At 43.7% G+C, this 16,979-nt stretch overlaps 2 protein-coding genes across 6 annotated transcripts in view; both read right to left on the bottom strand.

Moving 5' to 3' along the window:
• Positions 1 to 2,321: 2,321 nt before the first annotated feature.
• Positions 2,322 to 5,682, bottom strand: LOC143305325 (uncharacterized). Its single transcript, XM_076688377.1, has one exon. It carries the CDS (start codon positions 5,639 to 5,641, stop codon positions 5,378 to 5,380), a length of 264 nt encoding a protein of 87 aa, XP_076544492.1. The 5' UTR covers positions 5,642 to 5,682; the 3' UTR covers positions 2,322 to 5,377.
• A 176-nt stretch (positions 5,683 to 5,858) lies between these two features.
• The window catches only part of Chi (LIM domain-binding protein 2 Chi), an 85,964-nt gene continuing 74,843 nt past the window's right edge, over positions 5,859 to 16,979 (bottom strand). For 4 of the 5 annotated variants that reach the window (XM_034325652.2, XM_034325650.2, XM_034325647.2 and 1 more), the window contains 7 exons: positions 9,390 to 9,492; positions 9,034 to 9,206; positions 8,730 to 8,933; positions 7,581 to 7,713; positions 6,414 to 6,538; positions 6,096 to 6,338; positions 5,859 to 5,998 (listed from right to left, as the gene is read on the bottom strand). In XM_034325652.2, the coding sequence (XP_034181543.2) occupies positions 5,897 to 5,998; positions 6,096 to 6,338; positions 6,414 to 6,538; positions 7,581 to 7,713; positions 8,730 to 8,933; positions 9,034 to 9,206; positions 9,390 to 9,492 (1,083 nt within the window). In that variant the 3' untranslated portion in view covers positions 5,859 to 5,896. The remainder of the gene's footprint in view (positions 5,999 to 6,095; positions 6,339 to 6,413; positions 6,539 to 7,580; positions 7,714 to 8,729; positions 8,934 to 9,033; positions 9,207 to 9,389; positions 9,493 to 16,979) is intronic. The other variant, XM_034325648.2, reaches the window with a different exon arrangement.

Here is a 16,979-nt window from a genome sequence, read left to right on the forward strand (position 1 = left end):
ACCATTGATTTATGTTAACGATCTCTAGTCGCCAGGCAAGGTACAATGTTCACAATCATTAAATTGGTTTAAATCTATCGTTCAAATGAAACGCACATCAAACATAGGATCCATGAGCAAAGATTCGAATATCATTTTTTTATTAACGTTTTGTCAGTTACAATTTTGATTACATACATATAATGTGGATTCATCTTTAAACACATGTCGCTATGATACAAATGACGAGGATAAAAATTTGGAGTGCGTAAAAATGTAATTAGATGACAATTTTTTTTTTGTTTTCTTTTGCTTTGTTTCTTGCATTTCTTTCCTTCTTTCATTCTTATTTCTCCCCCATTATTACTTCATTGGTCATGGCGATGGGCCAACTTTGAATGTATATTAATATAATATACCTTAGCTGGCCCATGTCCACTTAGGGTAAACTTGTAATTACTCCTTTCGATCGCATTTTAAATCGTCCCTAATTCGCTAATATTTTGTTTTGTGTTTTTTTTTCTTTTTTGTTAATCTCCCCCTTTTCTTTTATACACTATGAATCGGTGCACGTTCGTCGCCCAAGACTGGTCCAGTAATAGCGATTGACCGACGCGTTGATCGAGAATCTCAAATATCTTTCACACCGACCACACAGGCACGGATTAGTGCCAAATTCAGAGGACAGAATATTTACAGATGAACAAACGGCTTGGCCAAGCATATTTCCGGTCTCTTGTGGACGTCACGCTTATGTACACGTTTTCTCGTCTCTCTTCAATTCATTCATCATTTCTTTCTCGTCGTTGATCCCTCGAATCTCTATCTTACTCTCTAATTTATCAAACGAAAATTTTGTTAAAATTTAGAAAATGGGAACTACCAGTTAGAAAAATTTAATTCACTCTATTCTTCAGAAAAATAATTAAAAATTGAATGGAAACAGAGGATCTAATACTAATCAATCAAGATTCTACTTTCGTTTAGACGCCGATCTTCCGAGGATCCGAAAATTTTGATGAAAGAAACAAGAATGTTTCTTCTTCGTGTTTGTAATTCGGCTGCTCAGTCCAAAAGGCCGCAAATAACACTTTCGAGTACGATACTTCTTGCTTATCCCTGAGCCAAAATCTACTTGGGACCTTTCTGACTCAGGACCGAAGTTTTCCCTTCTTTCTTTTTAGTCTCTTGTCGAATGAAATTCGCTTCAGTTGCTGTGGACGGAAAAGGAACGATCCTTCTTTCTGACAAATTTTTCTTAAACGTGAGTGAGGAGAAAGAAATCTTTTCGAAAGAAGAACAGCGTCTCGACGACGAGATACACGACATAAAATTATAGAAATTCGATTTACGAAGGATTACCTTTCTATAAATCACGATAATAAAATTGTAAATACGTTGTTTTATTAATAGGAACTGTTAAAAATAAAAAGAAAAATTTTCTCAGATTTCTTTTGTGTTTCAAATTAAATGATAATGCGTTCTTAACCCTTTCGCTGCGGTATCTGATGAAAAATCGATGAAACATGATAAATAATTTATTATTTAACTCGACGTTCAGCATCTCCATTGATGGTCGCATTAAATTCTAATGTGACGCGCAACGAAAGGGTTTAGTTATTTTCTTTTTTTATCAAACGATATAAGAAGAGAGGGAGATCGATTATGATCGAGAAATCAACGAGGAACACAGATGCTACGAGCCATTTTCTACTTGTACGATCGATACTTTCACAGAGAGACGTCGTCGATCGCCCCGTCGTGTCCTCTCCCTTTTTTTCCCACGAAATTTTAAAAACTAATTTGTATGATTCTTCCCAACCGGCCGAATAAAAAAGGCCGAGCGATGGCGAGGCTTAGAATTTCATTAAAAGAATAAAATAATTAGTAAAATCGTTTGGAATCGAGCGCATAAAAGGGTCGCTCGTAAATGGGTAATTAGATTAATTAATCGTAGAAATTCACGCATCACCCAAATACGAGCGGAGTGGCTATTCAAAGTGTTAAAATTCGAATCACCTTTGATCCTCGCCATCGCTTGGCTGCTTTGCGTGATTCGTTAAAATGCATCATCAAGATCTAACGCGTGATTCATATTTTTCTAAAATTCATGAAAAGCCTTGAAACACTTTGTACATGCTTCTGGGTCATCGATAGGAAACGAGAAATGAAAAGCTAGAAAACAATAGAAAAAGAAAAGTTTGAAAATCTATGGAAACTTGATCGATGCACTTTATCATTGGTGACAAAGCGTGTCGCGTTGATTTTTCAAAATTTTACCCTCGACAGCGTCACGAGGCTGATCTGATCGGCCCGCATTCAGAGCTTCGCAACCCAAGCTGTTCTGTTTTTTTTTTTTTTTATTTTATATAAATCCGGTTCCGTGTTGTATGTGTATTTCGTTAACAATTAAAAATTCATTATCTTTTGCTTCCTATTTTTTACTTATCGTTTCTCCTGTTGCATCACCTATTCCCACATCTTCGATCCTTCCTCTGTCGTTTAAATTCAATTCGCATTATTAGGGTATAATAATTAATTAATTGATGAATTAATTAATTATAATAGTGTCATTATAATTCGTAATAATATACAACATTTGTCAATAGATCATTTATCCTAAAACCCACCGCATGCTCGTGTCGAAATAATCGTTTGCATCTATTCTCCTTTTCTCGCACACCCACACACACACACACGTACGTACATTTTTTCCTAACACATTCTTACATGGAAACACGCAGAGGCATACTTTCTTCGATTCTTCATTTCTTTTACGAAACACCCTTTTCTCGTTTTCTTCGCACACTCTCACACGCCGTGGGACTGTACTGGCTTCACGCGTATCTTACCTATCTAATTCAATGATTTGTATTCGTTAGTGTTCGTGTATGTGTGTACGCGCGTGTCTAAGCTTTTTTACTCGCACGTTCTTACCCGCTTTTCCTACCCCGTTCACCGCTTCATTTTCCCGAACGAGTTTCAAATTTCATTTCTACCGATCTTTTCGTCTAAAATTGAATACTAATCAAATTACAGTAAAAGAATTAAATGGAGCAGAGAACGGGGATGGAAATTTCGGCGAGAAACAAACGGCGAGGACCTCTTGCTCCTCGTACTGGATCACCGTATTCCCCCGTGGAAACAGAAAGAAAAAAAAATAAAGAGAACCCCCTTCTAGAGCTCGTTCTCCGTTTTGTCACCTAAATGCGTGTGTGTCTGTCTGTCTGCCTGCGTGTGTGAACGATGCCTGTGGTCGATGAAGAAAAAGGCGATCGTGCGAAGTGGAAGCAACTACCCCCGGATAGCGCAGAGTTTATGGACGTGATGAAACGCCGACGTTCGTGCCCTCTTCCCCCACACAGTAATTGTCAATTAATTAACCAAATGGATTTTCTATCGAGTTTTCACGCGGATCGTTTGTATCCCTGTCCGACGCGTCATTAATTAATTAATGGAAGAATAAATCTCCTGCGGTTGTTCTTAGCCGCGCTTTGAAAATTTTCACGCAACTCCGCTTCGAAGGGTACTTTGGTAGGTAAAAATTTCTATAAATCCCCGCTTCGAAGGGCACTTCTTCGAACACTAAAACTTAGCACGACTTCCGGAGGATGCAATGAACGTCGATCGTCGAATATTGAGACAAGAAAATGCCGGAAGAAATCGTGTACTCGCGGTGACACCAGTCGGGAGAGGTGAAGCCTAATAAATATACGCGAATAAAACTAAAACGATGTTCCTTTCTTAAGAGAAACTATGATGTGCGAACAGGACGATCGTGACGGATCTGTAAATGACGATTGTACGCAACAGAGAAGAAGGCGAACAGCAGAAGAACGTGGACTTTGTTAGGTTCAAAATGTCGCTATGTTTCACGCATTTTCGAATATATCCTCTCGGTATATGTAATGCCCCGTTATGCTTGTGCTCGAGAGCTTAAAACAGCGAAGGAAGAGAACACAACGAATCACGATGATTAATACAAAAAAATAGGAACAAACAGTGTAAGCATACAGTGTGAGGAACATATATATATATACACACATATATATATATATATATATCGTGTACAAACGTAACGCGCAAGGAACTTTATGCTAGAATGATTCACATTGTGTCGTACGCAATCCTGCTGTGTTAATGTTTCATTTTGAAAATCTTTCTTTTCTGTTCTCGATACGCGTGCCGTGTTACGAACGAAGGTAGATGGTCGGCGGGGTATTAAGTAACGATTGTCTCGCTGAACATCCGAAGCAAACGCATCATCCACACCGATGAACATGCTGTTCCCGACGATGTATCCTCCGCAAGGATCGCGCGAACCATTGGCTAAGAAAAAATGAAATAAGACGATAAAACCTGACAGCCTCGGCCGATCAACGTATCCACGACGAACTGGAAAATATTTTCATCAGCTATCCTGTCTGCACCTGGTCACACACGCGTAACGACGATAAAGGAAAGGACGAAAAGTTCGACAAGATTCGATACACGGGGCAATCAGGGCCTGTGCGTTGGCGTTCGATCGGGCTCCGCGCTTGTTAGAAACCTTTCAGCCTAACGGATGATCCGGTATTCCTATTACACACCCATATCATCTCGCAACCACACTCTCCTACCTCGCATACGCTTGCACAATACGTACTTACGATATACCTCTTACAATATTTTTTTTTTTTATATTCATTTATTCTATTAATTATATCAATACTGTTGACGGATAGAGATTCATTCACAGCTCGCACCAGAGCGAATGATCGTCTCTGCCGTGCGCGGCGTACCGTTTCATTTTCTTTTCTCAATAAACATTTACTTGCGTTCTATCTTGCATTTCTTCTTCTTCTTCCTCTTCTATGTCCCCTATCTCCCCCCCTACCCCCCACCCCCAAGAAAGCGTTTCACCGATACTTAATCTTCCTTCTACATTTTCTTTATATACTTTGTTTTCTTTCGACGTAACGTCTTATCACACGCAAAACGCTTGGCCTCAGCGGCAAAGCCAGAGGCCGTCACGGTTCTCGTCACGGCGCGTCGTTTCCGTCGATTCACCGCGAAGCGTACGAGCTTACGATACGACCGATCCCTCGCCTTCCGGTATCCTGATTCACCCATCGAACTCGACGAACTCGGAAACACCGTGCACGCCTCCCCGTATACCGCCCGTTCGACAGGCGATCCGCCTCGAACGGGCACACGCGTGCGTCCATCTTCAGCCCCGAAGTCGGGGTCGGTCACAGCACGAGACAAAAAATGCGAACGATGCGAACGACGCGTAAAAGCTAGTAAACGAAACGCGCACTTCTCTCTTTTGTACCGAGTCCTTCGCGTTCGTCGCGTTCGCCGTCGCTGATCTGGATCCTCGGGAAGCAGAGCTGGTCCTCTAGGAGGAGGAGGAGGATCACTTGTGGCCACGCTGCGCGAGGAAGTATTCGATCTGTTGCAAACAGATCAGCTGCTGCATCAGGCTCTGCAACGGATCCTGGCCCTGGGACTGAGGTTGCTGCGCTTGCTGCAACGGTTGCGGCAATGTTCCAACCGGTGGTTGACCAACCGGCGGCAGCATAGCGCCAGCAGCCGACTGCTGTTCGGCCAACAATTGTCGCTGAAGCTGTTGCGCCTGGTAGTGAGCGACCGCGACCAATTCCGAGGATTCCATCCCCATGGATGCCGCAGCAGCGGCCGCGGCCGCGGCGTGACCCAGTTGAACGTGCTGTTCCGAACGATGATGGCTGGCCAGGGCGGCCGGATGACAGGCTGCCAACGGGTGTACACCGACGTGCGACAGTCTGCCGGCCGAACAACCGGACGAGGCCAGGTACGCGCCGGGGAGGTTGGGGTTCTCGCCCCGCTAGGGAGCCATGTTCTTGGGCCTGCGCCCCCGTCGCCCCCTGGTAGGGGGGCGCGGGGACTCCTGGCCTCACTGGCTCACCGCAGGGCTCTTCTTGTCTTGTTGCTGTTGACTGGCATCCTGAGACCCCTGTACACCCGTCGCTGCACCGCCTTGCCCGCCTTGTACTCCCTGGAACAGGTACGCGAGACCAGGGAACGCTTCAGTTTCGAGATCGGCCAGCGTGTATCCTGCATGGAAATTCACGAGACAGTGGAACGGTTACTACCTGACTACCAGGTCCTCCCTGTGGCGGGCCGGGACCACGGTCTGGCGGCCAAGAGTTGCCCGGTGTTGGTTCCGAATGGAACTGGTGAGGATGAGGTGGCGGTCCACCCTGAGTGTCGTGACTGTGAGGGTCCAGGCTGTTCGCCGCGTCGTACTGCGTGTTCTCCAGCCTTGTAATCAACCGCTCGTCCTCGTCGCCGAAGTCGCCACCCATCAGGGATGGTTCACCCACCACCATCACGTCCTGCGGAGAAAAATTTCGTTGATGAAGTAAACGTATTCCAGCATAGACGTGGACAGTTTCGTCTGGCGGACTTACCTGGGACGCTAGGGAAAAATTTGGACCGGGTGACCTCTTCTTGCTAGGTGCCGGGGGCGCGTTGTTGCCCGGCCCCGAGGTGCTACCCTTTCGCTTTCTTCGTTTACTAGCCGGCCTCTGCGATTCTGCAAGAACAGGTCCCGGATCAGGTCGTTAGATCGTGTAGAGGGAGGATATGCTAGCCATGTAGCAGCGCGCTAAGAAACTTCAGACCGCTACCCAGCTTTGGACCTTTATTCGCGTCAAAGGTCTCTGACACACAGAAGCATGCATGCATCGATGGACGAACAGATAGACAGACGTATGTCTCTCGCGTCTCTGTCGTCCCTTTCTCCAACGAAAGCTACTCAAAAGAAGTCAGCACTCACGTCGAAGTGTCTTTTTACAGAGAAACACGCATCGCGTCGCATCGATACGATCCTATATACGCTTGTTAACGCTCTCGGTTCCGTGATTTCGTCGACCTTGAAGAGAGGCAGGGCCGCGCAGGATGATCCGACGGGGGGGGATCGTGGGCTAAAAAGGAAGAGGAAACGCGGTGCACGCATACGCATGATAAAAAGGCTCGATAAGTGTTCGAGAAGAGGCGGTTTACGAGTCCAAGTGGCACGCAACGCGGGCGAACGAATCGGGGAAACATTGGAAAGCACTACGTTATCTACCGGCAACCATCGACCGTGAGACTCAAAGTTGCTCGATTCCGCGGAAACAGAAGCTTTTCATCCAAGCAGATACGATTCAAGGTTAACCCATTCAACCGATCGCTGAATCGTGGAAACAAACCGTAGCTTGTTTCCATGCTACTTTGCGAATTCGTATGCAACCACGATCGAGTCGTGCCGTGTTCAGTAGTGGATGCAACATCGTGACCGGTAACGGTTGAGCGAAAAAAACGGCAGGAAACTGGAATGCTCCCCCTGTTTCAACTACGTTAGCAACAACACCAATTAGCAAGTGAAAGAAGAAGAAAAATACAAGAGGATCGATGAGGAAAGGGAATAGTTCTGGTCTTCGAAAACAACTGGAACCGAGATTCGTAACGCGGCAAACGTTGGCCGACGACAAATTTCCGTCGTATCGCGATCGAAAAACGAATCCTGCGGTAGACTGGTCGGCCGTTTGGCTCCACTGGCTGGTGCTTCTCATGTAAAGCAACTGTTCGTCTACCTCTCTTACCCGGCGGGGCAATCATCCTCTGCCATTTCTGGAACAAGGTCGTCTTCAAGCAATCCCGTGGTGACAACGCGTACGCCTTGTGCCTCGACATTAGCTCCTGCATCGGTTCCAAGATCACGCATAACTGAAAACGGAAATGAGGAAAATATTCTAGAATTAAACAAAGAAACCGCGTATCGGGAGCGTATGAAAATGCGTGTTTATACATCGTTAGGAGTAAATCGTGATAAAATGATATTCATCTAAAAGGGAAACGAAAATATTCGCTGGATACGGAGAAACGAAATAAATGCGAGAGCGTTATTTAATCCGACCCGACTTCGACAGGGAACTTATGCGAGCTATTAATATGAAAATTATCGTATACATCGTGTATAGCCCGGTTGAAAATAAACTTCCTAAAATATATTTCCACGGTGCGTAGCACACGCGAGTGCTGCGAGCAAATTAAATTTGGTTTATGTTTGCCGTGATAAAACTGAAATCCATTTTACATTATTATCGTGAGCGCGTAATTTCCTGTCTGCCTTTATATCATAATGACGACAATTAAAATAATCGATAACTCAGGGCGATTGGACAAAGAGGCGACGCGTTTCGAATTTATTTCAAATTACCAAATAACAAAATGAAAAAAAGGAAAAAAGATTAAAAGAATTAAACAATATATACCGAATTGATATTAGAAAAAGGGTACGAGTCGCGGATAAAAGAATCGTTTAAAACGCGTTCTTAATTAGCCGAGTCTTTCTCAATCCCGTAACGAAGAACAACCGGACGTGGGTAGATTTTCTCTGACAGCTTTCGATCAACGACACAACAATCGTTTCAGCGAACAGAGAGTAACGATACGCGCGAGTGAAAGCGCTTCCGAGCGTGCAAAGAAGGTGGATCGTAAACCCGGATATACTGTCTGATACTTTCGCGAGACGATCACCTCGCGATACTTGGCCCATTTAGCCCTTTGCTTTCCATGTTTACATTTCACCTCGCCAACTGTTGTCCCGCCACAAATAGCACCGTGAGAATGTTAGCTATTTTATCAGGTACGAATTCACCAGGTTACAAGACACGGAGGAACTCGTAAAGCCGACGACACGGTTGACACGCCCGATGGCAAGGAGGTTTAGTTATACTTACCCTAAGGTAGTTCAGGGTAGAATTGGTGATGCCCTGCCTGGTAATGTTTTTGCTAAGCTGTTCGAGCATCGTCGGGTCCTGTTGCATACCGACCACAGACCTAGGCACCAGCTCCTTGTGCGTCCTCACAGCCATATGCCACGACTTTATCCTCATAAGGTCGTCAAACGTGAATTCCAATATTAATCTACCCTCCGTGCATACCTGGGAAACGAACACACACGTTTAAATGCCATCGAAACAATGGATGTTATAGGAAAGTAACGTGTTCACCGGCCGACTGAATCGAGATCGAACAATTTACCTTCGTGAACATCGGTTTTCCGTGATGCGTGACCATTACGCAGTGATCACAGTCGAGGGTTATGCTTGTATTATGAAATGACTCCTTGGGGTGCTTCAAATTGTAGTAAAGTTCCGTCACTCCGCCCTCGAATATCGAGCGGAAGTACCTAGGTATTAACGTCCTACCTATCGCTGCAAGGATGAACAAACAGCTCGTTAGTTGATCGAAGGGTTAACATATCCACCGATTGTCGGAATTTTTTCATAACTTTCTCGCCAAGTCGCGTTACGCGCCAGAGGGAAAAGTTGGGAAGGCGAGGTATTTCAAGAGAAAATTCAGTGAAAAGCTGTTGGAACTCGGTGGCTGACACTTACTGTATCTCTTGGGACCATCCTCCAAGCAAAACGAGAGGGTTAAGGTTGCGTCGTCCTCGAAGAATTCGGTCGCGAATGCGTCCCACCAGAGATTATCGCTCTCCTGTAACAAAATAGCAAACGGAAAGATTGTAATACCTAACACATCCGGTCAAACGATATCGAAGTTCCATAACAGCAGTTACTATCGAAAAGGTAAACAGAAACTAGATTCTCGACTCGGTGTTCGCCACTTCCGTTACAATTTTCCCTCGCAATAGGAAAAGTTTACAAACGAACGCGTTTCAACTTCCTTTAAGAGGAAATTCATCGTCGAGGCGATGAGTTTTGAATGAAATTCAGGTGTGAATTATACCTGGTGAATAGCATGATCGACAGACGTCGAATACGTGAAACCGTTCGGGACCGACAACATTATGACCGGCTCGGTACAACTATGTCCCTTCAACATATTCCTGTTACTCTACATATATATTGACGCGTTCGTCGCTGCATGAATATTTATAACGTCGATACGAAACGCTTGAAATTTTTACGTCGTAACCTCGTGAAAAATCGACCGACTATGAACACGGAGGTTCGCTGTCTCGTTTTCGAATCGCGCGAATAAGAGCGCATAAACACGCGGCACGTCTAAGTAGTCGGTTAAAGAAACAAAGTTGGACACGATATCGATCAGCTGTGACAACTGTACATCCTCTGTCGGACCTATAGAACCGCTCTATAATTAATAAATTTTAAATGACCCGTGGTAAATTGAACGGAAAAAAATTAAGTCCAAGTTGAACGACCTGTATGTTCTAACGACAACTGCAACAGTTTGATATCGTGACACGAAATCGAATGACAGGACTATCGGCGAGGACTAACTGACAGCATTAAACGTCGCGATTTACCGTCAGATGAAAACGTAGGGTAAGGGTTGCGGGCGAAGAAAAGACGTCGGGAGCGAGGCCATGCGCGGGAAAATAATAATAAGAGCGAAGGGAGAGGACGGTGTGGGTGGAAGCTGGATGCATAATTGAATGAAAGCGCAGCGAACAAGCGCGGCCAAGAGCCAAGGGGTAGTTCCTGCGACTAAGAGGGGGAGGTGAAAATGCTATAATTTCAAGCCAGACAGTCATGCGTTATTCAGCAACGACCATAGGCTGGCTCTGTCTTCGCCTCGTCCTTTCCTCCACCCTCGTCCGCTTCTCCTCTTCTCCTTTTCATTCCGATCCCCATGGACTTTCGCGTCTTCGAAGCGCACCCCCCAGAAATGATTCCGAGTTCTCTAAATCGACGCTCGATCGATCCCGATGATTCGCGAAACGCGAATCCGAGCGGACAATAGGAAGAGGCGCGTGGCCAGCCGAGATTTATTTCGGCCGCGTAAACCGCGCCGTGCCAAATCAAGCAAACTGTTGCCACTCTCGCGCAAATTGATATTTCTGGCAAGCGTACAGCTCCGTAGCGAGACGGAATCCGGTAGAGGGGAATAAAGACGTGGAGCAGTCGATCGGGATCGAGAAATAGATCGAACAGTGCTGGAAGTAACCCGCTGAGCACGGAAGACGAATGCCAAACGTTAAGTAATATCTCGAGCACGCTTCGCGAGAAGTTTCAACGAGATGAACGCTGATCGCGAGTAGAGTATACAGTCGTTCGGAGAGCTACTCGAGTTTCTAGATTTCTTCTCCCCGATTGGTTTGTTCGTTTAGAAGGAACGAACTTCAAGCTAGTTCACCTGTTAATGCCTTTGTAAAAATTTTCCATTCGTACAACCGCGAACGGTTCGATTCTGTCGTATCGCTATCAGCCTCTACGATCGTCATTATTTCAGTGATTGGTACTGAATTAATCATAATTACACGTGTCGCGGTTATTCACGATATTCGTGTCGCTATCGTTGCCAGAAATTCCTAGCGCCTATAATTTAGTATATAATTATCGTTAACCTTCGTTGGTATCCTAGAAAAATATTAGCTCCCAGGATCGTAGCGTAATTTATATCGCGAACGTGGGTACACAGAGAAAGCAATCCCTCGTTAATATGCAATTTTCGACTCGTCTCCGCGAGACCGGTATCATTCTCGCGTTTCTTCATTGTCGTTACCTGGTAAAAACCGAGCACGACTTTGTAGCGCAAAACTTTCGAAACTTTTAATCAAACTGGCGCACTTCGAAGACACAAGTTCCGTATACACGGAAGCTTGAATCGATACCAGCTAGTGTTCCTACGAATCAAGCAAACTGTTCGTTACCGGTGCGAATTCGTCGGAAAAAAGGAAACTGTACTAATTAAAATATTTCAATTTGTAATTAATTAAAAATCTTTCTCCTTCCGATTGAAAATCGGAGGAAGATCTCGATTTCTCGAATCACGTACGAGCGTTGTCCATGTACAGCGAGTAAAAAGGAAATCGGCACGGGCGATCGGCGGAGAAAAGCGCGAACGACAACACGCAAGAAATTCAATCTCGATTCTCTGCGACGCGAGACGGGTAGGGAAAAAGGCGGGGGTGAAAAAAGGGAATGGAGGAAAATCCGTCGCGGCGCCGGAGACACACAAATCATCGCTGATTTCCACGATGTGCCCGGACAAAGCGGCGAAATACGCGCTCTTTCGGCCGGCGTATTAGCCAGAGTTAAATTCAATTTGTTCAGGCCGAAGTAGTCCTGCCGCAGACTGTATGTACACGTATACGCGCGAGATAGAGAGAGGAAAAACGGAAAAATCCAGGAAATGCATCGTAATAAGTGAAGCTGGAGCAGAAATGAATCAGGCGAATCAAAAATATCAATAAATTAAGATGAAATCTGATTTCTACTTTTCTGCTCGACGCCCCTTTTTAGGACCTCGAGTTAAAATTAATCGAAAATTTATTTCAGGAAGATTCTACCCTTTTCTGTTACCGTTAGTTGAAGGAAGCCTAAGTTACTACCGAATAGAATATTAAAAAACCAACACATAATTTTCTGCTATTAATTCTCTAGGGTCCGTTGCCAATTTTTTTGCTAGCTTTCTACAAGAATTTGATGCTGGTAATAGGGGATTCTTTTTTTTCCAATCGTTGGCTCGTTTTCAGATCTTAAGGGTGGAATCGTGCCATCTCCTCCTCGGCTAAGATCTTGGAAGGAAGAACAAAAAAACATTGTTGAAATAAGTGTTTGATCATTCCGTTATGTTTCATAGAATGTGTAAGAGCGTTGTGCGACTAGGTGTAGATTCAGAGGGTGGTGGTAAAGCTGATCGAATCGTTGGAATCTATCTAAAGACTGATCGATATTCATAGACAGTTTCTAATTTGATGCGCACAGTTCTGCCTTCTGTCGCCGATACAACTTATTGTTGAATCAGTATGATACGCTCGCAAATGTCTACACAAAAGTTAGAGAATGGTCGGTTTTAGATATTTCGGGAACAATGTATCCTTTTCCTGTTACCGAGTAAGGTGAAACGATTTGTACGAATTTCAGAAATATTTCACAGGTGAGGTAATTATAGAACAAACATGAAATATAAATTACAAGTAACTGAACGAACACAATAAAAGATGAAAGAAATCCAAATGTTTTCAAGTTTCGTCGTTCAATAAAGAAGAAACCCAAATTAGAATAAGAATCGCTCAAGCATCTCAATTACACTAAATAATAAAAGTAATTCAACATTTATGAAATATGACCACTTGAATTTTCCAATGTTTCTTCTTCGATGAACAAGAAAGACACAGGTAGAAAACTAAGCCAAAAAACGAGATCATAAAGAAGAAAAAGAAGGAACACAATGGCAGGAGAGTCGTCAGCATCGTCGTGTGCTCGAGCCTCCCCGATTCCGGTTCGATTCCAGCGACAGAAAAGGAAAAAACGACGCGAAGAACCCGGCATATTTCCAACGTTAGCAGGTACTACCAACGTTCCACTCCGAAACTACTATTTCACCACGAATAAATATTTCTTCTGTCATCGATCCTACGATCCATCTCTCGCCGAACGTGTCTCGTCTTCGTCACTTTCATATAGGATAAATAATTTTATCAAAAATCGAACAGGAATTGTATCTCTTCGTCATTTGTCAATTCTTTGTCACCTTTAACGTTTCTCTATTAATTATTAATAAATTTAATTAAAATAAAGGAGCACCGTCTTGTCTTTCTTCCCTGTCAATTCTTCGTTACCTTTGTTGCAGCTGCATCGATTCTCAAAAAAAAAAGAAAGAAAAATCAAACAACAACAACAAAAGGACTTGAAAAACAGAAGAGAAAAATGTATTATCAGAATTGTTCCCGGTCCTCGTCCCAGAAACGATTCACCGCCAATAATTTCATCCCTCTTCCTGTCCTTATCAACCCTCTCTCTTTCTTTCATTCCTCTCTGCAACTGCATTTTTTTTCCCTTCCATTTTTCACCCCGGCTGGGCGTCGGTCTTTGTGCTGGCTGTACCAGTGCCGGGGTTGCCGTCGGCTTTTCACCAGGACTGTACCACCCTACTGTTGTTAGGGGGGTGTGGGGAGACTAGGGGTGGTATATGATCGTGTATATACGCCGGCGAGAAAGTATTGTCGCTGCGCTCCACCTCTCGATTTTCTTACGAAAATCATTTCGATCCGGTTAATCATCATCGATCCGGATAATTAGTATATGGAAAAATCGAGAAAATTCCTGGTAACACAACCATCATTTTTCAGAAATTTTCGTGAACGGTAAGGGTGGCGGATAGCAAGGAAGAGATTTCTCTCTGGACAGTCGAGCCAGGACAAAACTGTTCCGGCCGATCGTAGTATATACGGCCAGGGGCGGCGGCGAGAGGGGCGAGCCTGGGTGGGAGAACCAGGGGTTGGGGGGTACAATATGGGTTATCGAGGGGGCCCCACCCCCGGGGGAGAGCAGGGGCCCTCATTTTATTACCCAGGCTCCCATAGAGGTTCTCAACCGACCCTTACGCTTCTCTTCTCTCGACTTTCTCGTTCCGTCACTCTTCTACCACAGTGACTCGCATATTCCTTCAAATATTTTCTAATTCGAAAATCACTTTTCAAAACGATACTCCACTATCTTGAGAAGCTTTTTCACACAGATTAATCAATTTATCAGAAATCTTTTAACACTTACGATATATTAAATTGAAGCCTAAAGTTTTATGAAAGTTTCATTGATATTCTTTTACATCTTGAAAATAAAATATTTTCGACTTCTGAAAATGAATAAGAAATATTTTGCTTCTGAACTTAGAATGATATAATTATTCGTCTTTGATAATATTACCCTAACTATCCATTTATACTTATTCTACGTTCTCCGTTCTAGTCTCGATACGTTCTTTCCAGCTTCTTCGTATCGTTGATCGATGCGAATATTCCGTCGAGATATTTTTCAAAATGAACACGAGCAACGCGGTAGAGGCACACCCCGACCGGATGCGTCGATGAATAATTCCATGAATTTCTCGGCATGCGTTATTTTTGCTCGCTCGAGTCGCGGTCGACACCGAAAACGCACGATGGGGTTGTTGTTTCGCGATTGAAAATTTTCCTCGCGTTGCGAATAATGTCGCGGAACCGATTGGTCACTGACCGGACTCCTCGTTTCGCGTTCGCGACTAAGTGTTGGAAAATATATCGAGCTTACTTAAAAGTTGACATTCTGAAAAATGAATGGTAGAATAATGAAAAGCTGCTTGTTCTCGGACAATCGACAAAATATTTTCGTCAGCTGTGAAACCACATTACAAAGTAATTTTCCAGATAACCTAGAGAGAAAAATTTGCAAATCTGACCTTCTCGCATCATCTTATTTCCTTTTTCTTCTTCTTCTTCTTCTTCTTCTTCTTCTTCTTCTTCTTCTTCTGTTTCGTTGTTCTTCCACGTTGTTTCGCGTTTCCACCCCCACGGCTTACGGCATACCGAGGAAACTTTTACGTAAACATCGGGACCGCCCTTTGCTCGCCTGTACCTGACGATATTGTGCGAAGGAAAAACAGCATCGTTCGAAGGATACGCTTCAGGAAGAACAGCCAGGATAATGTTTGTCTCCGTGGTCTGTTTCCGTGTTCTTTTCGACCGCGGAACACGCGATTCAATCCGCGATTAAACAGGATCTTTTATTCAAGCTTTGCTCGATACCGTATTGGGTCATAATATTGACTTACATTTGTCAAATAAGAATTATCCACTGGAAAATTTTATATTTTAATATTTTACGAATTGTAAACTGAAGGATGATAAATGTAAGTACTGCTAATTTTAATTTTCCTCTAATTAAGGATTACGATATAATTTTTCAACATTGTTCCGAACAATGTCAATGATGTTGTTCACTTAGGTCCGACGTAAAATTACTCGATTCTGGGACAAGCATGATCGTTCGACGGACCGGGCCGAGTAATTGAGCAGGGAATTTCTCATCAGCGCTTTATTATCGGGGATTTACGCGATTTCGACTGTTTTGAAGCGAGTCAGGGGGGAGGATGTAGCGCGCGCAGCAAAGGCAGAAAAATTGCGAGGCTGTGCAATATAGATTTTCGCGATGAATACTCGCGGCGTCGGTGAATGTTCACAGCGGCGTACGACAGCTCGTCCCGAGCTTGTTTTCAAAATTAGAACTTTTCGAGCCACGACTTGCACGTTATTAAAAACTTTCCCTCCCTCTTTCAGCCCTCCCCCAAACCCCTCGCTATTCTCTACATTACGAGACCGCGTTCTCTCAAAGTTGCAAAAAAGATTGGCAAGAAAATGTCGCGATACACCGAGAAATAATTACGCTTTCGCGTTCTCCCTACGAAATTACTCCTTCGAATTTAGATTTTTATTACGTCTAACCCTTTCGCAACTTACCCTCATGATTTAACGCGATAAATCGCACGGATTTCGGTATAAAAGCCCCCTTTTTTCTCCACTGAACACTATTATGGTAAAAAATTGAAGAACGAAAGATAACGAACGAAATAATTTTTCTGTCTGATTAGCCAGGTCTTAAGGGATCACGCCATCGCGAGGAAATACGATTATTTCGTCGTGGACAAAAATATGGGGAAGTGGCACGACTTTCGGTTACGAAACCCAGCCAAGGTAAATGAGATGTCGTCTGTCACGATGAGAATGCACCCTGTACATTTTCATATTCTTCAAAGTGCAACAATGAAAATGAGACTCTCCGCAGGAATTTCAGAGATTCTGAGGAATAAATTCTCAACGTGAATGAAAATGATTAGGCCGTCATGCGTACACCGGTCAACAAATGAATTTTATCCACAAACAATTAAACAATCAATCGGAACGCGACGACTTGCGTATGGATTTTCAGAAAATATACAGCGCAACGGGACAATGGGAATTCTATTTAATTATAGTTTCAATTTGCTGTTCGTTTAAACCGAATTGAATCGAATTTGCTTTCATTTCCTTGAAAAGAAAAAAAGACCTGGAAAAGTTGGTCGAAATAGCGGAAGAGCTATTTCTAGTGGAAAATTTCCGAATAACGAATCTTGATAATGATTATCTTCGAAAATTGAGCAGAAATGGAAGAGAAAAAAAAATTGAATCGCTAATAAATCGATTGTTTCGTTTAATTCGACGAAGAAGACAGGTTGTCGAGAAAGCTACGAACCAGAGG

Source organism: Osmia lignaria, chromosome 5 (assembly GCF_051020975.1).
Source record: "Osmia lignaria lignaria isolate PbOS001 chromosome 5, iyOsmLign1, whole genome shotgun sequence".
NCBI lineage: Eukaryota > Metazoa > Arthropoda > Insecta > Hymenoptera > Megachilidae > Osmia > Osmia lignaria.